This window comes from Xiphophorus couchianus, chromosome 20, assembly GCF_001444195.1.
Source record: "Xiphophorus couchianus chromosome 20, X_couchianus-1.0, whole genome shotgun sequence".
Lineage (NCBI taxonomy): Eukaryota > Metazoa > Chordata > Actinopteri > Cyprinodontiformes > Poeciliidae > Xiphophorus > Xiphophorus couchianus.
The window spans coordinates 22,744,752-22,765,918 of record NC_040247.1 but is presented as its reverse complement, the minus strand read 5'-3'; the positions used below and the strand labels follow the sequence as shown (position 1 = coordinate 22,765,918).

The 21,167-nt window shown below is 41.9% G+C and overlaps 2 protein-coding genes across 6 annotated transcripts; both read left to right on the top strand.

The window, feature by feature from the left end:
* The first annotated feature begins 507 nt into the window (after positions 1-507).
* aggf1 (angiogenic factor with G patch and FHA domains 1) lies at positions 508-7,004 on the top strand. Of its 5 annotated transcripts, none has more exons than XM_028002307.1 (16): positions 508-611; positions 755-807; positions 981-1,183; positions 1,870-1,969; positions 2,054-2,292; positions 2,418-2,549; positions 2,653-2,853; positions 3,040-3,109; positions 4,252-4,360; positions 4,773-4,824; positions 4,901-5,002; positions 5,074-5,239; positions 5,332-5,414; positions 5,500-5,621; positions 5,891-5,990; positions 6,354-7,004. In XM_028002307.1, the coding sequence occupies exons 1-16, from the start codon at positions 526-528 to the stop codon at positions 6,585-6,587; spliced, it is 2,052 nt and encodes a 683-aa protein (XP_027858108.1). In that variant the 5' UTR covers positions 508-525; the 3' UTR covers positions 6,588-7,004. The 5 variants fall into 5 exon arrangements, with proteins under 5 accessions (XP_027858108.1, XP_027858104.1, XP_027858106.1 ...); XM_028002303.1 differs by lacking the exon at positions 3,040-3,109 and adding an exon at positions 3,643-4,060 and having other exon boundaries at positions 509-611; XM_028002305.1 differs by lacking the exon at positions 3,040-3,109 and adding an exon at positions 3,643-4,060 and having other exon boundaries at positions 546-668; positions 959-1,183; positions 6,354-6,587.
* An 8,841-nt stretch (positions 7,005-15,845) lies between these two features.
* On the top strand, positions 15,846-20,990 carry LOC114135496 (neuronal vesicle trafficking-associated protein 1). The gene is made up of 5 exons (XM_028002833.1): positions 15,846-16,090; positions 16,442-16,577; positions 16,735-16,851; positions 19,890-20,000; positions 20,302-20,990. The coding sequence occupies exons 2-5, from the start codon at positions 16,449-16,451 to the stop codon at positions 20,500-20,502; spliced, it is 558 nt and encodes a 185-aa protein (XP_027858634.1). The 5' UTR covers positions 15,846-16,090; positions 16,442-16,448; the 3' UTR covers positions 20,503-20,990.
* The last annotated feature ends 177 nt before the right edge of the window (positions 20,991-21,167 follow it).

Sequence of the window (21,167 nt, the reverse complement as noted above, 5' to 3'; positions counted from 1 at the left end):
TTTCTTTCAACTTTTCTTTTTCTTTTACACTTTCTTTAGCTGTATCAGGTGTGAAATTCACTAAGCTTTAAAACATCAGAATGTATAATTAATATATAGAACGTGCTTCACTGAGTGGCTGAAATTAATAGTTTTCAATTACCCAATTTGATATAATTTTCTCTAAACCTACTTGAAACCCAGTTAAGACCAACTGGATTCCCCCCAACTGATTGTGTTGATGAGATTCTATTTAGTCAACCAAAGTGAGTCCAATACATGAAGCTCACTGAGAGCTTGGGCCCATTTAGTACCCACTAATCCTGGGCAAAATCCATATAAGACTCTCATGCATCCATGTTTCCCCCCAGGGTCCACTCTAAAGTGGACTCTGAACGTAAAACTCACGCTTGACAACCAAAAAAAAAAAAAAACAAACATGTATTTAACTGCAGATAAGACAAACGTTTAAAGGCGAACTTACCGATCCATTTAGTGGACAGAATTCGAAGACCAACAAACAACAGCGAACATTTCACGGCTTTGATGCGGCTACTAACCGCGGTCGCCGCCAGGTGGCGACAGCAGGGTTTGCAACTGGCGCCAGACCTCGAAGAAGAATCACTTCCGCCGTGAGTTTATGGCGGTTGCGAGCAGGGTGGACTGTAAACATTTCAGCTGCCTCAACTGTAACTGTCTAATTGTCCTCAAAACATGTACTGGGCTGTATCCAACACGCTTGGAAGTTACAAGATGTTTATGTTCAACTTTTCAGGTCGCCGCTTCGAGGACGAAATCGCGTCCCGCTCGGAGAAAACAAAGCAAACGGTAAGACAGAAACATGGAGTCCGGCTGTATTTAATTGATTGGTGTCTGAGCCGTTTATAAACCAAGTAGTGGATTATTATCAGAAAGGGCCGGTGGATATAGATTCTGTTTTGCGAGAATCTCGGTTAAGAACGTGTTGCTCCTACTGCAGCTTTTCACTGTCGCGGTTTCAGTTTTCCGAATGGAGGAGGAAGAAGAAGCAAGAGGCGAGAAAGACTCGGAGTGTGAGGTGGCTGAGCTCCGTCTGAGAGTTGAGTCATTGAAACAGGAGCTGAAGGAGTGCCGAGTAGAGCTCACCAAGTTACAGAAGCAGCTGAGCCACTCCGAAAGGCTCCAGAAGAGCACCGAGAGCTACAACGAAGACCTGAGGAAGCAGGTCAGCTATTCAATATGTACAAAAGTATTCACACCTCTAAACTTTTTCCACATTTTGTCACAAACCTCTGCGGATTTCATTGGGGTCTTGTGTGATGCACAAATACAAACTAGTGCAGAATTGTAAAGTGGAAGAAAGATAGTTTTCAGATTTTCCTACAAGAGCAAATTTGAAAAGTGTGCATTTGCGTTGGCTCCTTTACTCTGATAAATCTTAATAAACCTAGTACAGGGCAGGGACAGGTTGTGGAGAACTTTAATTAGTGACATGTTTGGTGTAAGACAAGTAGAGTACATGCAAAACACGTGGAAGAATGAAACTTAACGCTACACATTACGCAAGGCACCCCATGTCCAATTTCAGATCATTATTTTTTGATTCAAACAATATATCTAATTTCTGTCACTTTTATATTTTGTATCTACTTTGTGTTAGTTAATAACATAAAATTGAAATGAGATTCATAGGAGTTTGTATTGTAAAAATTCCAAAAATGTGGAGATTTTAAGAGGTAAAAATAATTTTACAAGCAACGTAAAAAAAAAAAATTGTTAGTCCACACTCTTGATGTCAGGAAATATTGTTAAGCTTAATGCAAAGCTTAATACTTAATATAATATTAAACTGGGTTGATTATGTTAGATGAAAGGCGTAAGTCTTTGCTGTCGTTTTTTGTGCAACTCCAGGTTGACCAGCTCAGTGCAGAGATTCATGAGCGAAAGAAGAAAGAGAAAGACAGAGTAAGCTGTGAAACTCAAACAGAAGAATATGTGTGGACAGAAACTGGTGCGTATGCGTATCATCACAACTGGAACATGTAAATAAATTTAGTTAATATCACAAATAACTTTCAGGAATTTTTCCCCCCAGATTACTACAATTACTACTATGGAGGCTACTGTCAGAACGTTGAGGGGGCAGATTCCCAGGAAGGTCTGGACACGACGACAGCAGCAGCAGTAGCTGAGGGTGATGCTGATCACAGTACGGCGACGGCAGCTGTGGATGTAACTGATTACAGTACGGCAGTAGACGTATCAACAACGAATGAAGCAATGGCCCCAGACGCGTCCGCTTCAGCAGAGAGCAGCGAAGTAGCTCCAGCAGAGGTTTACTTTTCTATAAGTGCATCCAAAATAATAAAATATAGTGTTTTTAAGTCCGTTGTAGTTGGACTTGAAGCTAAAATCTGAGTTGGCCTTGATACATTCATTCATAATAATGTCTGCTTCAGGGAGGTGATGCGAGCTCCATAGCTGATATGCTGAGGGCCACAGCTGAAGAAGCCATGACGCAGACTGGCTTCGTCTTCGATGAGACGTCTGGGATGTATTATGATCACAGCACGGGCTTCTACTATGACTCGGTTTGTTTGTTTTCTTGAAGATTGCTCGTTCAGTTGGGTGACTGGTGCCAGATTCAGTGTTCATTGTTCATTTATATTGTAAACTTTCTTCTTTTCTCTCCAGGTCAGTCAGTTGTATTATGACGCCAACACGGGCATATACTACTACTATGACGCAGAAAGCGGACGGTATCAGTTTCACTCCAGGATCGAGGTGCCTGCTGCGCAGAGCACTGCCGAGCATTCCCAAGAGACTCACGTTCTCGACAAGAAATGGAGAAAGTTCCCAAAAGCAGTGAAGAAAGCGTCGCATCAGGATGAGGGGGTAAGTAACAACTGGATGCAGCGCATCGTTACTTTGAAGTGTTTGGTGGCTGACGGCTGGCTTTTTAAAGTTGGCGTTCCCCTTAATTTCTCTTGTCTTTTCTGGGTCTCAGTCTTTAAAAATGTTTGCTTATTGTGTTTGTAATGATGCAGGATAGTTGACTGAAAGACTATTCTTCTGGCCTAGGTTCAAGATGTGACTAACTCTTTGGCTAAAATGAGGATTTGCTCTTACTGGAAAACTCCCTCCCACAGAGGTATAACTTTAGTTTTACACTACAAAATAATGAAATACGCTGACATGCTTTAGTGATGTGAACAAATAATATAATAGATTTTTATTTTTTATTTTGCTTTGGTATAATCTCACTTTAAAGAACAGAGAAAAATCTGACATTTACTTTGAGTTGCTGCATTTAGAGTAGGGGGAAAAATCCCAGCTTATGTGGTAACCTCTAGTTTAACAATTGACACCACTGCCGTCAATTCTTTCTACGTCCTCTTAGGTTGTAGTATGAAAATAGAAAGCGTCATTTGTTTTTTCTCCTCAGGTTCTGGGTAGAGTTTATATCTGGGGCTTGAGATAGTAAACCTCCCTTTGCAAATCTTGATGCATATTAAAACCTTTTCTGTAATTCCTGACATAATTTGGGAAACATTATGATGAATTGACTTTAAAGACTGAGACCCAGGAATTAACGTGTGACTGATATTTGGGATCGACAGTAAAAAGTCAGCTGGCCTGCTGCCATTCAACACGGTAATCTCACTGCTGACTGTCTGGTGGCAGGAACACAAACTGGACGAGGTGAAGCCAGAAACGGAAGAAACCGAATCCAGAAAACTGCACCGAAGGTCTCATAGTCCAGACTTATCCAAGAGTAAAAGAGACTCTTCAAAACACGGGAAAGAGCGGGACAAATTGCCATCGCGGAGAAGGCGGCTGAAGAACGGCTCGCACCACGAGGAGAAGAGCAGTTCAAGAAAGAAGAGGAAGAAATCCAAATCAGAAAAGAAGAAGAAGAAGAAGAGGAAGAGGAGCCCGGTTCAGAGTGAGGAGTCCGAGGGTAACAGCGAACCAGAGGAGGGCGAGATCACAGAGTCTGAAAGGGAAGATCTGGATTCCGCCTCGTCGCCTTCATCATGTTCCAGCCCCAGACATTCCAGGGAAAGTCCTGAGTCAGAAATGGAGGTGCAGAGCCAAGAAGGTGAGAGGAGAAAACTCCCAACATTTGACATGCGAGGAGTGCAGATCTCTCAAAGACAGGTTCTGGGATAGTTAATTAAATCTGTACATGACATCAAGCTAGAACTCCCGATCAGTGATTTGATTGCCTTGAAGTTTCCTGTAATTCTTTGTTCTGCTGCTAACCCAGCTGGTTTGTTTCGTTCCTTCCAGTTAACAACTTCTGGCCCCCGTGTGTGAGAGTGACCGTGGTCAGGTCTCCGGCGCTGCAGGTGGGAACTCTGTTCATCATCACAGCCGACTCTCCGGCCACATTCGGCAGGTTGGTTCTCTTCTTCTCAGCTGTTTATGCGCAGTGCTGGCAAAAGTATTCATGCAATTATATTACACAAATCTCTATGTGTTTTATTGGGATTTCATGTGTTAAACCAAAACTGAGTTCTGAATAATAACCCTGCTTAAAGAAAATAAACACAATTTTCGCCATTTTATTTTCAAATAAAAATCGGAGTACTATGTTTGCCTTTTTTTTTATTTTTATCGATTCACAAATATGTACTCCTTTGTGTCAATCTACAAATAAACTCTGTAGGCTCCTTGAAATTTGTGGGTCTAACATAAGAAAATGTGATGTTAAATCCTTTAAAAAATGACACTTTTGCTTTTTGAAAACATTTATATTAATTCATTAATTGAGCAAAAATCAATCTTCTACTTTTTGTGTTTCTTTACAGGGAAAAAGACATGAACCATGCAATTCGACTACCAGAAATGGGAGTCAGCAAGGTAAAACTCCCTGCAGGAGTCTAAACTATTCCCATATTTTTCCTGCAGTGTCTCAATGTTGCATGTTTGGTTCCAGTTCCATGCGGAGGTGTACTTTGACCAGGAACAGCAGAGCTACATGCTGGTGGACCAGGGGAGCCAAAACGGGACGGTCATTAACGGAAACCGCATATTGCAGGTCGGCACTTCGTCTCGGTACATTGAATAAGAAGCGAAACCTTCCATTTGAACTCTGGTGTCCACTTGCAGCCCAAAACCAAGTCAGAGCCTCGTGCACTCATGCATGGGGATGAAGTCAAGATGGGAGAGACTGTGCTGTCGTTCCACATCCACTCAGGCACCGACACCTGTGACGGTTGTGAACCCGGACAAGTCATGGCTCACATCAGCAAGCACAGGAGGGAGGAGAGCGCCGGTGAGAGAACAAATCCACAGGGGGGGGAAAAGCAGACTTTGTACAAGTTATTTAAAAGTGTCTGATGTCAGCGTTCTCCTTGTTGTTTCTAGAAGCTCCTGGCCTCGGCAAAGAAGACAAAGAATCCCTGAGACAGAAAGAGCTGAAGCAAATGAAGGCCAAATATGGACTGCAGGTGAGTGTTTAGGTGACCTGGAGGGTTAAAATATGCATCAAGGTTTTTTTTTTTGTTCACATGTTTGTTCGTCTGTTCAATATAGAGCAAGGAGGAGATCAAAGCCCTGAGGAACCCCAAATATAGGGACAGAGCAGAGTCTCGCCGGCAGAATGTGGGCAGCGAAGGCGTTTTTCAACGGGACGATGCACCCGCTTCTGTACATGAGTAAGTATGGAAGAGGAAAACAACATGGAAAAATAATTGACTTAATGTTTGACTTCATTCCTTTTTGTACCCTTTAAGAGGCCCTTCTTTCTTTCCTTCCTTGCAGCTTCTGTACGCAAAGTCTGGTCACTGTAGAACTATCTGCCATAATTTGACTGGATTGTAGTGTTTTTAAGAGGAGAGGAACTGAGAAGACTGAAGTTTTTACATGGATAATGCACTGGAACCCTGTATGTTACTCATATGTTATTGCTTTCTGTCCTCTTAAGGGAGATCAGTGAAGTCAACAAGGGGCGGAAGATGCTGGAAAAAATGGGCTGGAAAAAAGGAGAGGGACTGGGAAAAGAGGGGCGGGGGATGAAAGATCCGGTGAGTTAATCTTCGGTTAGCCAAACACCTACCAATGACTTGTCCAGAGATTGGATTTTTTTTTTGTTTTCCTTGATCCTTTTGGTGAAATTCTGAAAATTTGAGTTTAAGACAAAACTGATTAAAGTTTTGAGACATAAAACAGGATAATCTTCCGATTTCTGTGTTTTCCATTGAACGCTACTATCTATGAGCTGCATCATATTTTTTTCCCCCCTCATTTATATGATACAAACCTTAGAATCGAGACCATTCAGACCTCCAAAAGCCGATATCAGCATCATCCATAAAGAGCCTGATTGGTGCATCTCACGTGTTTAATGTGTTCCAAAGCCTGACGATCTGTCATAATCGTTTTCACAGATCGAACTGAAAATCCGGAAGTCGCAGTCTGGCCTGGGAATGGGCGGCGTCATGTCGGTGGACGATGTCTCCGCAACCAGATCCAAGTCCCATAAGAACTGGGAGAAAGCCCGCGAGCGTTTCGCCGACTCCTGCCAGCCCGACCCGCCGCCAACCCAGAAAAGTAACGCTTGGATCAGATCGGAGGAGGCGGAGGACTCGCAAACCAGTTTGGAAACAGGCAGCCAGAGTTAGGGGAGTGACTTACGCCTGAACTCACTGCTGGTTTAAAGTGGAGGAGAGGAGAGAGTTTCTCCACTTCTCAAGAAAACGTGTTTGAGTTAAAGCTTGAGGAACTCCTAGTAACAACTTGCTGTTTTGTTTCCTCCTCTAAGTATAAATGGGTTTAGGCTGTGCATCAGCCCAATTTGTAAAACCTGTGCAATGTTTTTATTTTCTTTCTTTTTTTCCCCCTCTGGATGGAAACTGTGTTCAGACAAACTAAGAACAGGAGTTCAAGCTGAGACGCCTCAAGCAAATATTGACACAGTCAAGTTATATTTCTCACAGTGAGATCATACTATAACAAGACAACCGAGTCTATTCTAATGGCAAAAACAACAGAGCACAATAAACATGCGATAAGAAACTCCTTTTTAAAACAAAAACAAATCTGACTCAGTCCACTTTTTTTCTCTTTTCTAGTTGAATAGGATAAGATCTATTTGCGACCGGTCTACCAAAAAAGTGCGTCCACATTCTTCTAAGTCCACAGAAGCAAACATTTCACAGCTGGTCTGCACGTGACCTTATCTGCTCTCTTGAGGGTGTGTGGAAATTTGCATCAATGCTTGAACGGAGGTCAGTGTCGCAGCAAAATGCAAAGCAAGACACCAGCTACACAGTTAGCATCGCAGCTTTTGGTTTGCAATGTTTAGACAGTCTAATCATTACACATCTTCAGGAACATGTAACGCAACAGAAGGAGAAAAGCTTTTCAGAGGAGTAAAAACGGGTGAGGCAGTCGACTCACGTTATGTTCTTGATGACGTTCCGAAAACTCGTTCGCCGGATGCTCCTCTTCCGATCCTGACTTTGTGTCCCACCCATTTTAAATCTCCAACCGTAGGACGGCCACCACCCGAGCGTCCCCTCAGCTGTTGGGCATGTTCTGCTCTGTGACAGTTCAGCAGGTGACAGCACGGCGCTGCTGTCAGAGTCCTCCTCTCCTTACAGGTGAGCCCTCCCTCCTTGGAAGTCTCCTCCTTCAGCTTAACTGCACTTACTTGGATATATTGCGGCGGAATAAAAGGGGGAGGGATCGGCTCTGAGTTGCCCTGTTGTTCTGAGTAGAACCCCTCAGCCATAAACGGATGTTAGTCATGAGATAAGGTGGGATGTGGCTTTACCAGTTCCTGACTTTAAAGAAGCATGAAGACGGGAGCACAGGAGGTTTTATTCTTGATAGCATACAAAAAAAAATCATTCAGTGCTGATTGATCTTGCTGTCACATCATTTACTTAAGGATTTTTCCAGTTCTAAGCTGTCGTATAGTTTATTTAACAACATATTTCCACATGGAGAAAATGCTAAAATCCTGAGGCAACAAGGTTTCTTTGAAAAGAACTGCCACAAACAAGCACAAACCTGCTCTGTGTTCAGGATTATCATGAGCAGGAGCTCAAACAGTTTTATGGTTATCTGACGTCAACTTTTTACACAACTCCAAACGTGCACTCCAGTGAATTATTTAGGTTTATTTCCTCTATTATCCAAACATTTACTTGTAAGAGTTTTTTTGTTTGTTTTTCTGGTGGGCAATATGCTTTTTGACTTTGAAACCAAAACAATATATGAAAACCATAAAATATATATACATATATATTTTGAATTTAATTAAATTTTTATACATATTTGTTAAAACTGCTACTGTCAGCATAATATCAGATAAAGTGTTAAAAACATTGTGCTCTTACTGCAACCTAAGTGCAACACTTCAGGTCAAAAACAACCAATCACAGCCAGGAGGAAGATCTTAGTGCTGTCAATCAAACTCGTGAATGCACTGCTCAATGTGCTAATGAAGAAACAACTCACCGTTGCATGAAAGCTGTTTGTCCACCATCAATGGCAGCCATGCTAATGAGCCTGAGTATTCATGGCAAGCTCTGTTGTGGGAAAGCAGCTGTAGCAGAAAGCGAGGGGGAGGGTGTGAGCAGCCGTTACACAAGATTGATTGACACCATTAAGACCCTCTTCCTGACTGTTTATGCAAAGGCAGTTTTAGTTTGTTTATTTTATTGTTTTTACAGATTATCTCTCGTAATATGTTGTCACAACTTAGTGACAGTCTTAACAAATGTATTAAAAACATTTTTCATAAGTTATTTACTGTAATTTGTAAATTAATCCATGTTTTTAGGAAGAGTGTGGTATAAACTAACCATGGATGCATGTTTTGCACCTGGAGCAAAAGAAAAAACATAACTATTTCACCTTAAAAAGTGGCAAAGCTTCTGAATTTTAAGAATCATTCATTGTTACCTGTATTCAGGAACTTAAAGTGTTTCAAGCTCGGTATTTCTGTCTGACTGCCATCTATGCGGATTTGAAGATTTGTTTTTCTAAATTTAAGCCGGTTGGCCAACACAAGAGTCCAGTGGAAAGACTTATTTGCAAGTACAATCAACACCCACACACACGCAAGAGCAACTTTTTAGTACTTTTCCGCTGTTGTGACCACAGTTCTACTAAGGGTTAAAGGTAAACAAAAGGAAATGCTGCCAGTTTCACAAGTCATTGCGATGAATGAACATGGTGTCGATGTGCAGTCCTGATCAAGATGCCTTATGTCCACCGTTGTCACAAAACAGCTGCGTAGTTTTATTTTTAACCAGCATCAGATAATGAAGACCGGAGAGACTATGAATGACGCATGTCTCAGGAATTTGGTTCTTTAAAATCTTGTTTCTAATCTTGATGTTTTGAGTTCAGTAGAGTAAAACCGATGAAAGGAGAGGAACGTGGGTTTTCGCCACCCGGATTATCTCACACACAGCTGTCGGCTCATCACACACTGATGTTAATTACACATCTGTGTCTGCAGATGTCAAGAAATGACGGTTCATAAATAAAAAAAAGCATATTACACTAACAAATAACTAAGTAACCATTTGAAAATAAGACTTAAACATCATTATAATGTTTAATATTCCCTTTGAATTTCCCCACTGCATATTCAAAAGGAAGAACACTTCCTGTGATTATTTTTCGCAACGTATTTCACACTTTTCATCTTACATTTTAGTCTGTAAAAAGTATTTTTTTAAATTTATTTTCCTGACGATAGCAAAGTGATTTCTTTGCTATTTTAAAATTTTGCAGTACACAAGGAAGATATTCCGAGTTGCTGGAAATCTAGATGGAGCTAAATGCAGGGCAGTGCTTTAAAGTGACCTTTTGTAGCAGATATTCTGATATTAATCAAATAAATTATCCTTAGTGGTTGAAACCAGGGCTGGATTTACATTATGAGGTCCCCTCCCTACTAAAGTAAAATTATTTTGCAAATGCAAAACACAGTACATTAATAGGTAAAACTATACACACCGGTACTTTAATACCATTATGCAAACTGATGACGTTTCTTGACAAGTAGCTCCACGTCGTTTCCCCCCACACCTCTAAAAAACATTCTAACTTCAAAATTTTCAAATACTTGAGTACTGTTTATATAAAAATCCCAAAATATTATTACAACTCACCTGATATAACTCTTATATGAAGTACAATGAAACATGAATTGATTAAAAAATATTTGGGGCACACCCCTAAAAAACGGAGACCCTGGGCTACTGCCCCTTTAAGCCCCTTCTAAAGTCTGATCCATGTTGTAATGTGCTAAAATATCAAATAGGGTTTGAATACTTTTGCCACTTATAAAACAGACATAAACAGCCATGAGCTGGGTGAGAAGTCAAGGGATGTAAAGTAAAAAAAAAAGAAAAAGGAATTGTTTTACTGTCCACTAATGCATGCAGTATTTCTGCAGCCCGGAAATTGCAAAATGTGTCTTCCAGATCAGGAGGAAACAAAGAACCTCGTTGGCCCGAAAAGAGTAAATCACCACAATGAGTTCCTGATCAAGAGGCAGAAAATATCCATTCATCACACTTTGATTTCATTTTATCCGGACCGTGACCGTCTGCCGTCATCGGCAGCCTCCCTGGTAAATGCGGGTCCATTGAGAGGCATGAGAGCAGAAGTGAAAAGTCTGAGAAACAATCCTGTGTTGACTCAATCCACCCCCCAACCCTCCGCCTCCTACTTCCGCCTCGGCTCTCCCTGTCCGGCTACTGCTGCGCATCTGAACTCACTTCAAATCACAGCACAGCGTTGCTGCCAACAACTCAACATTTATTTAGAAACCAGACTGCAGCTCAAACAAGGCTAACTAAATGTGAACGTTTGGGAAGAAGCCATCAGGAAGTGAGCCTTTAAACAAAACATGCAGAGCTAACTTTTTGGGAGAGAGGAGATGAGCTGCATTCCAAACACATTCCTGAACGAAAATATATTTATAAAAAAAACCGGTGTCTTTCATTTTGATGAATGGATTTGAAGTACATGATTTTTTTTTGGGGGGGGGGGGGGTTGGGGGGTTGGACAGGTTGTGAAATCCAAAGCTCATTATGTAGTCTAAGGGAGGTCACATGGCTTGTGTCAGGGAGCTTACTCCTCCCATCAAACGCAGCCGCATCCAGGCCCAAATTCCTCTGTTCCGAACAGAATGGAAATTCCACCACGGCTACTGCTTCCTCCCCGGGCTTGTGAGTCATTGAAAGCCGCTGTGGAGAGTCGGCCCTTTTTCCTGCTCCCAGTCTGAGTCTCAGGGTGTGTCTGCCTGTGACCTCATCTCCACAGGAAAATTACAATCCACAAACTTCGGCAGCAACAGGCACGGAGCTTCTGCAGTTTTGCTTTCCACACAACAACAAGCCGGGAAAGTTTACGGAGAAACATCCCGGCTGGGTTACAACAGCAACTAGGCGGATGTCCAGTCCCACGCTCGGGTCATCCAACCTGTCTCCCACCCTGGTTTCTGTCAGAAATGCTTCCAGACCCTTCTGTTTCTTTTTTGTTTGGTTGGTTTTTTTTCAATAGGAATTTTTAAAAGCAAAAGAGTGCTCCAGTTCACATTCAAAGGACTGCATACTGCTGGCCTGACCAGAGAGTAGGGAATTATAGATTTGTGAAAAGAGCCTTTGTTGCCAAAATACAATACGTCTCGCGTGGCAGCACAACCTTTAAACCAGACGCAGCAAAGTCAGCAGATAACTCACTTTACAGAAGCAAAAACACAACACACAACCACTTCATGCACATGGTCAGACTCACCTCACTTGTCTGAGGTTGTGACAGAACCACTGGGATGAAGATCTACTTGGTGGGAGATAGAGGATCCCCTGTTCAAACAGCCGGTGGTGGTGCTGCTGGTGGAGTCGGCGCTCTCAGTGAGAAAACTCCTGCTCTCTCTCTCCGTGTGACGGAGCCCTGTCCATGTGGCTGGATGGGAAAAGGGAAATAAACCTTCTGGGCAGGGCGCCAACAACAGAGTGGGTTTTAAAGAAACAGCAGTAGAACAGGCCATATAAGGTCGAATGACACGGCTGATCTAGAGCATTACACGCACCACACACACATGTACACTCTGAAAAGCCAGAAAACACAGTACCATGTGGTTTGTGGGAATACTTTTCTGATTACTTCAAATCTTTTATTACCGTTACACGATAAAGCTCTCTGATTTATTGTTTTGGTTGCTATTCAAATAAAAATATAACTTTTTTTTAAATGATAGAAACATACTTTTTGTAACCTGTAGCCTATTTAGAAAACTTGATAAATTATTTAGTTCTAAAGGTGACCGTGGACACGTTATTTTGAAGGAAGCAGAGCAAAAATGGCTCTTTGGAATATAAAAGTTGCTAACCTTTGACCTAGAACTAAAGCCTGTCTAATATCAGGTTTTCTTGTATTTCACGGAAGCAGAAACATCGCGGTAGCCCATAACATGCAATCAAACACTGAGCAGGTTCAAAGCGAGATTTAATCAAATGCTGGAGTGAATTGTTGAGGAACTGCTAGCGTCATTTCTTCCCTACATTAAGTAGTGGAACAAAAAAACATATTGGATGCAATCACACTTTAAAAAGCAATGAAGGCGGTTTTCACTTCTGCAACAAAATGCAGAAATGAAAACATCAAGGTGGTGTCTCCCTCTAGTGGCTTTCTTTTTTACTTTTTTATGCCTTTGATGAGAAAGCAACCAGACATCATACCTTGACTACATATACAATTTGTTAATATGGCTACCTTTGTCTCATCAACTTTCTAACAATCATGTAAAAAAGCAAAATATAGCTATGTATAAACTACATATGTAACAAGAAGTTTAAAAAAAGCATTTAGGTTTTTTTTTTTTTCAAAATGCACAGGCTCAGGCAATTGTTTATCACTTTCCCTCCATTACCCAGTGAGACTTGGCTTACTATGTGTTGGTCTATCAAAAATAATCCATGATAAAATACGTCATTGTTTGTGACAAAACATAGAACAATTAAAATGGTATGAAAACCTTTACAAGGTCTTGCATGTTAAAGCCTTGCTGCTGGCACACTAGCAAGGATTTCTGCTCCTTTGAAAGAGAAACAGGCCCACAGCATCACAGATCCTCCACCCTGCTTAACAGTTAGTACAAGGAGATCCAGAGATGCCAGTCTTTGCTTAAGTGCTCTAATGGTAAGCGTTTTAGCTTTTGTTTTATATCCCATCAGCATGCGCAGTGCCAAATAAATTTGTTCCAGTTGTGTACATTTTCTACATTTGTTGCTCTTACTGTTGTTGGAACTCGTCCAGAAAGTTTTTGATGCTATAGCCTCATTAGAAAATGGATTAAATTCTGTTTTCATGTAAAATGCAATGCCAAATATCCCATAATGACAATGTTTCTTCATGTCTTCACCTCAGAGGAGATGCTGAACTTCACAGTATCTACTTCATGTGCTACCCTATCAGCGGTTAAAACCACCAGGCTAATGCACAGTGCTTTAGTCTTTTCCTTTACTGTTCCCTTGTTAACTAATTATTTTCACAGTTTTGCTCCGAACAGATTTGATTTCATCAGTTATGCCGCTTCCCCCAGTCCCATTTTACTGGCCCTGTAACCTGGCAACAAGCAGCTGGCTAATACGCAGCCACAGGCTTGTTCTTTTTTTTATTTTCCTCACATTTCTAGGGAGCTACATAATAAAGAGAAACTGTGGATAAAGTAGGCACAAGCAATCTCTATACCATATCACTGTATGGTTTCAGGCGACGCTTTGAATATTAAAACTGGTCATTTTTCTCTAATGGATCAAATTCTCTTCTTCCTACCGAGAACCACATAAAGTGATTCATAGCAGGTTCTTTCCGTCTTTTCTTCATGGCCTCTATATCCCGATATATGGGCAACTATAAAGCAAACGGTGAGTTCAGTGCCTTTTACTGAGAGAGACACTTACAAAGCTGCAATAACTAATTTAGGGGCCACTTAGGGACAACAAAAACAGACTGTGAACATTTGTCTATCATCCCCTTTAGTGCTGATAAAAGGAACAGCCGCCTGCTCTGACAACAAATGAGATGGAGGTGAAAAACATTTGTGGGCTGCGCAACACACTGCAGCGCTGTAAGGTCTGAGGAGCTGCAGATCCTCAGAGTTTCGTAACACACAGCCACAGCCCTCACTGTCACATTTACCTGAGTTTCATAGAAGTAGCTTTTTTTGTAAATCATAAGCACTTTTGTACCTGACAGATTCTTTGTGTGCCTGGTAAAGATGAATATAAATGAATCCTATTGAAGAAGCATAATCTTAAACTGTGCAGGAAAGCAAAGTCAAACATTTTGTTTGATCAGGTTTATTCAATAAGCAGATGATTTTTTTTTTTTTCTTTTTCTGAAAATTAAGCATCTACATACATTTCAGTGGATGTTTTCCCATGTTGATGGAGAACCAATTGCTGTTCTGGATGTTGTGGCAGTGATGTAAGAGAAAAACGGTTTTATTCCTAGTTTTACAAAGATGAGCTTTGACACCAAACAAAAGACGAACATACAGTACGTGAAAACACCTCATGCTCACCTTTAAGCAGGGCGGAGGATCCGTTATGCTGTGGGCCCTTAAAAGGATTGAGCAAGGATCCCTTCGTATCCTCTTTCGCCAAGTGTTGCAGCAGGCTGCAGAAATTATGCATGTGGTAAATTAAACGATTAAAGTAAGCATTGTTTTTCTGTAGCACTTTTCACAAGTGCAAAGTTCTTCAGAAGCAATAAATAAATAAATACATACATACAGAGGACGTGGGCATTTAAAGCTGCACTATGTAACCTTTATGCTTTTTCATATTTGCTAAAACTGTCTCCATGTCTTGACAGTATAACATGAGACTGTAAAAAAAAAACCTATCAAGCTCCTCTGCCTTGTCCCTGTGGTCCTTCCATCAGCTGCAGAATTGCACGGCTCTCTGTCAGAAACAATCAATCCAAGCCAGGATGAAGGCTAATGTGCTAATGGTGAAGAAACAACTTATAGTTATGAGAAAACTGTCACCGGTGGCCTGAGCAACCATGCAGGCTGTAGTGTGGCACAACACAGAGCAGCTAGTACATGAGGGTGATTGACAGAACCAAGACCCTCCTTCTGGATCTGATTGCTTGTTTCTAACCAAGTGATTTAATTCTGTAGATTATTAACCACAGGAAGAAAAGGAAGAAGCGCCAGCTTTTTTATATATAGATCATCACTCTTATATTATGCTGTCAGAACACATAACTTTAACAAATATGTAAGAAAAAAACACATTATTTATAAAAGTTACATACTGCAGCTATGAGAGCAAAGTTAGGCTCCACACGTTTATATAAAGAAACTGTTTAAGTGAACAGGCTGGCATATAGATAGCGTCTAATGGTTGCTATGGAGACGCTGTGAATCCGAGACTTCCCGGTAACCTTCCTGCTCACCGTCTGTGGCGACAACAAAAAGGGTCCTCCACCAGCGGAAAAAATCCCACTATATTTGTACTCCAAGGAAACAGAAAATCACAAGTAACGCATTAAAAATGAATTGGAACTGAATAATCAAAAAACAATTCTTAGAGTTGTCCTGCAACAGGACATGGATTTATTTCAAGTCATTTTCACACATTATCTGTTTGTCCTGTCCTTGCACAAAACAAAACTGACGAAAAAAAACAAACAAACAAACATCATTTCTGTTGTTCCCATGTTCTCAGACACTAAATCCTCTAAGAAGCACACATGTCCTATTTCTTGAGCCCTACCGCTATAAACTCATCCCACATTCAGCTGTAAGTGTTGGCTGCTGATGGGCTCCAGCTGGCCCCCCCCTGACTGCAGCATGTGTGTGCGTGGATGGATGGATGGACGTTACATCACTTGTAGTGCGGCCAGACGCCAGCAGCAGCAGCAGCAGCGGCGGCGGCGGCAGTATCCAGCAGCTCGGGAGGAAGGGTGCGAAGGAGGGGGGGCACGACGCACAAACGCAGCTGGCCATATTGCACACCAGCTCCGCGCAAATCGGCTGCGTCACATCTAAGAAAAACACGCACACGCAGCAAGGCTGGAACGAGAAAAGCCAAGGCATCCAGGGAGGAAGCGCACTGGTTCATAACGCGACTCGGCAGAGCTGGTGAGTGCTTGCATGCGGAAAAGAAAAGCATGTTGATGTTTTATCTTTCTTTTTCCCCCCCTTTTTAAAAAATTTAAATATTACAAATTCTGATGCAGCCACTTTCCCCTTACGGCGAGTCCTCTCCTCTCTTTTGTTAATCTCCCACCTCCTGGCCCACAAAGCGCCTGACATCATGCATATCGTTTCTGTTCACCCCCCAACCTCCCTTCTTCTCTCTCCACATGTTTCTCCATAAATTATCCCCCCCAGTCCCCTAACACACACACACACACACACACGGGGCGTGACTAACAACGACGCCCTCATTTTAGCGTCACCAAGGGCTTATTTACACCTTTTTCTGTGCAGGGCAAAAATGGTGAAACTGGGGAATAATTTCGCCGAGAAAAACAACGGGAAGGCGGCATCTGAGGACGGATTTGACACCATCCCTCTCATCACACCGCTAGATGCCAGCCAGCTGCAGTTCCCCCCAACAGATAAGGTGAGATTTCTGATTTCATTAGCTGATTTAAAGAACAAAATCAAATGTTTAATACATAAAAAAAAAAAAAATCAATAAAATTAAATTATCCTTGCTTCCGCAAGAGATCATTTAAAGCTGCTGTGTGTGTGTGTGTGTGTGTGTGTGTTATGACCAGGTGGTTGTGAAGACAAAGGCAGAATATGACGGTGAGAGCAAGAAGGGAAAGCTACGGTCCCCTAAAATCGCAGAGTTCTCAATAAGCATCATCGAAGGTGTCTCCGAGCGGCTCAAAGTAAGACCGATGATTCTCCTCCCTCATTTCCCAAATCCCTCACCCTCCTACAGCCTCATGTGTTGGAGGACAGGCGGCTGTCCCCCTCCTGCAGGCGGCATGGGGCATCTGTCACTTTCATCTGTCCAACTGAAGCTCCTCGGTTCAGGTCCCCCCGATCCCCCTACTCCTCTCCACGTCCTCGTGTTGTACAGAGACACAGGGAGCCATAATGCATAATGATTCACTTAACCCCGCCCTGAGGCTCTGATTAATTCAGCTGCTGCCATGGAGATGGCCTCCACTTCTCTCCCACCTCCCCTTCCTCTATCTGCACCGTTCACACCTAATACTTCCTGCGTGTTATTTTAGCCAGAGCGAGTGCTGAGAAAACAGGCAGAGTCGGGCTGAACCTGCACAGACCCCAAGCGGTTTGAGGGGGGAGGGGTGGGGGGTGGTCTGCCTGCGGGGTTCCCTCCTTTATCTCCACGTACAGGATCAACAGGAGGACACCAGCTCTGCGAGGAACGTCGAGCTTCCTTTATGAAGGTTTGAGCCGCAGAAATCTGGGAGAAGGAGAGACACAACCCTGTCTGAGAGAACGGCAGGCCCTTTCATCACAGACAGGCTCCTGTTGCTTCACTTTGTGTGCCGTCTGCTCCGCTTCGCAACTTTAGGATTTGATCTGACAGATAAAAGCCAGGAAACACTGAGCATCTGCATAGGATGTTCTGTTTGGGAAAAAGAAACCCCTGAAACCACCATTTGTTGGCTTCATTTTTTTTTTTTTTGCGAGCATGCAGCAGTATATGTAGCATGTCCATTGTTACTGGCTAATAAAAAATTGCTTAAACAGATACCTGGCACTAAAAACACCATTTCTCCCACATCCTCTGCTATCCCGCTCTCGCTTCTCTGAATTGCCAGTAGCTGTTGTGTAACTCTCCTGAGAATCGACAGCCTCAGCCTCGCAGATGGCCACAAGAGCTTCATGCTGGTGGAATACATGCATTATTGTGCTGGAGTTCCAGCCGGTTTGTTACCAGTACAGTGAATTTCACATTTTGTCAAGCGCCATGGAAAGCACACTGGGGAAAAAGTGAAAGAAAAATCAGACTTGGTTTTAAACTTTTTTCCTTTGGGGTTTGAATTTTGGTCTCGTCCAATCAGAGAGTACTCTGTTTCCCCTGCTGTGGATCACGCCACACTTTTCAGATTTTCATGTGACAATTAAAGCCATGTATTATTTTCATTATGCATTATGACATTTATGCACTTGTTTTTATTTCACTTACTAGTTCTGTTGTACTTTTTGCTGGTCTGTCACATAAAATCCCGTTAATATACATCAGAATATCAGGTATGATTTATGTACATTCATGCTTTTGTAAATGCATACATGCATTAAACACTCTTAAACACAGTGTTTAAGAGTGTGTTCTCTTAAACACTGCTTTCCTATTTAACCTTTCATGTAAAGAAAGAAGCATACAGCTGGAAGTAGCACTGATTGAAAGCCAAAGAAAATTGGTTGGCCAGTTTTAATATTTAAAAATATTGACATTAGTTGTTGATATCTATGGAGAAAATGCATTTATATCTAAAAAATGTTTGACTGATATTGTCCCAATGCAGCTGCTGTACCAGATCTGGTTTAGATGTCAAACTATACAATGCGAAGGCTATTCGTAAACACAGAATAAAGTATCGCAGATTACAAATTCAAGAATTTGTAACAAACCTCTATTTAGTCTTTGTTCAACATATCAGTTGGTGTAGATTTTGAAACATCTAAGTTTCTATGTAAGCTTCAGATGCCACAAAAGCTCTGCAACATTAAATGAACATGTTGGTCAAAACACAACTTCTTGGTTTGCAGAAAATGCTGTTGATAGCCCTGGCAAATGTAGATCCCAATTAATCTTAATGTTACCAATGTCTTTCTTCTGACTGGAAGTAACATTAAGGCTTCGGAGTGGCCGAGTCAAAGTCCCGATTAAAAATCTGTGGACGGAGCTAAAGATTATGGTTGTGGGAAAGAGGTCTTTCAGACTTCTTTAAAAATAAAAAAATAAAGTAAATAAATCATTTACATATGAGCAAAAAACAACAACAAAAAAAAGCAAAAAGCTGATACACTTTTGTCCTCAAGGTAAAGGTTTCCCACTTGAATTTCCAAAATAGGAAAGCTGCATTAAAAAAAAAAAAATCTAGAAGCCGGAGTCTGGAAAAGAATGAAAGTTCAAAACAAGAAACGTGGAGGACCTCTTCTAATTCACCTTGTTTCTTCCCCAGCCTTGTGTGTTTTCAGGAAGTCACGTTGTTTGCACAAAACAGCGTAGAGTTCACAAAGACCGGGTCAGTTTCACCCGGTCTGGATTCTGAGAAGAAAATTATGTTCATACCAATTCTCACTAAAATGACTTTCTCAGCACAACAAATGTCTTGATGACAATGTGTTTTAACAAACAGGAAAAAAATTATCTATGATTTGTTAAGCATGCACACAATTTGCTGTAATAACCCAGGTAAGTCATTTATGACATTTATGAAGAGTATAAATTCCTTCACAAATGTCATTTGGCTTTTGGATCATTTCTAAAAGTTGGAATTCATGCAGGTCTGTATAATGACTCAGGAAGATTGATTTGCTTAATGAAACAAATGAAATCACTCAATCAAGCCACACGTTGAAACTTTCCCTTTTTAAAAATAAGCAAAGTGTCGGTGAGTCAATTTAACTGACGGTCATTTCCTCTGGAAAGACGAAACTGAAGAAATTTGCAAAAACAGGAACTAAAAGAGGATTTAAATGTAAAACAGGAAATAAGCAAAGTTATAAAAAGTGTATTTATAAAGTTTTTGTAACCTTTTTACACTATAAGCTGCATTCACACAGCCTCCTTGGTTGGCACAGGTAATGAATGCTTCATTACCTGAAGCATTCACACCAGACAATATGTTTATTCCACTCGTGGTCCGATTTAGTACACATCCTGCTCTTCACTGGTAAAAGTTGCCAGTATCTGCTCTCATCAAGGCGTTTCTATCGCCTTCAGGTGACCCTGCTGGTAATCTGCGCCCTGGCCTTCCTGGTGTGTGTGGGGTTCCTGGTCGTCTACAAGCTCTACCAGTATGATCAGCCGTGTCCTGACAGCTTCATTTACGTGGTAAAAAGTTCAAAACCTTCCTTCTGTGTAAATGCTTAACATCTGAACTTGAAGAGAATTTGTGTTGTTGTTGTTGTTAAATTATAATTCAGAGTTACTGTGGCAAACCTTTTGGTGGAGGTTGAGCTTTGCTTTGCAGCTTGGCAGAGAGGCTTTTTTGTTTCACTAACCTTCGTCTTTCCTCTCATGTATCTTTAAATAGTCACAGTGAGTCATAGCTTAATCTTTGCATATTCTGTTGCGTTTGATGCTGGTTTGCCTATCGTAACTCGACGTGTCGTGTTACCTCCTCCTGGAGCAGCAAGGCCACTGCATGCCGACCGGGCTCTACGGGAACTACCCCCCTCAGGGCCCCGGGGGCCGCGGGCGCCTCTTCACCCTCATCAACCGCTACAACATGGCCAAGCAGACGATCACTCGGTCGGTTTCTCCGTGGGTGACCATCATGTCTGAGGAGAAGGTGACCCAGCAGGAGATGGAGACGGCCCAGAAGCTGGCCTAAGACTTCGCTGGGATCAGGTGGCCTCGCGCCTTTTCTGCAGAAAAATAAATAAATAAAAAAATAACACGGCTGTGCCATTCAAGCAAACCTCGAATCCTGTGGATGAAAAACAAAACAAAAACACAAACAAACAAAAACATCTTATCTTGCCTGAGGTGCTACGCTGCCCTGTTGATGTAGTTTGGTCAGCCGATGTGTACAGTAGCTGGAAATATGTGGAGGTTTAGAGCACGTCATCAACACGGCGAGGCTCAGTTTGGTGGATTCACGATTTGCTTGAATAGCATTCGTCGCTTATTTATTTACACGACAAAACGGAGTGGTTGGCACCGAAGAAACACGAGCACCGTCTTTGTACATACACACCCATATAAAGAAGCTCACTTTAGTACTGAGATCGTGAGCCGTTCTGTGTCTGCGTCGCCTGTCTGAGCGCACATGCACGCACGACTCGACCGGTTTGCTTCGAATCTCATTTTTGGGCACCGGCGGCCGCTTTTCACACCTCCGTTCCGTCCTTCTCACAAACGTGGTGCCGTTTCCCTCCCTCTCTCTGCCCCTCCTCCCCCATCGATTTCATCTGTGCAGAAACATTTTAACGTCATGATATTGTGAAACGTTAAGCCTTGACCTAACAGAAATGTACCAGCAAAAGAAATATTTTA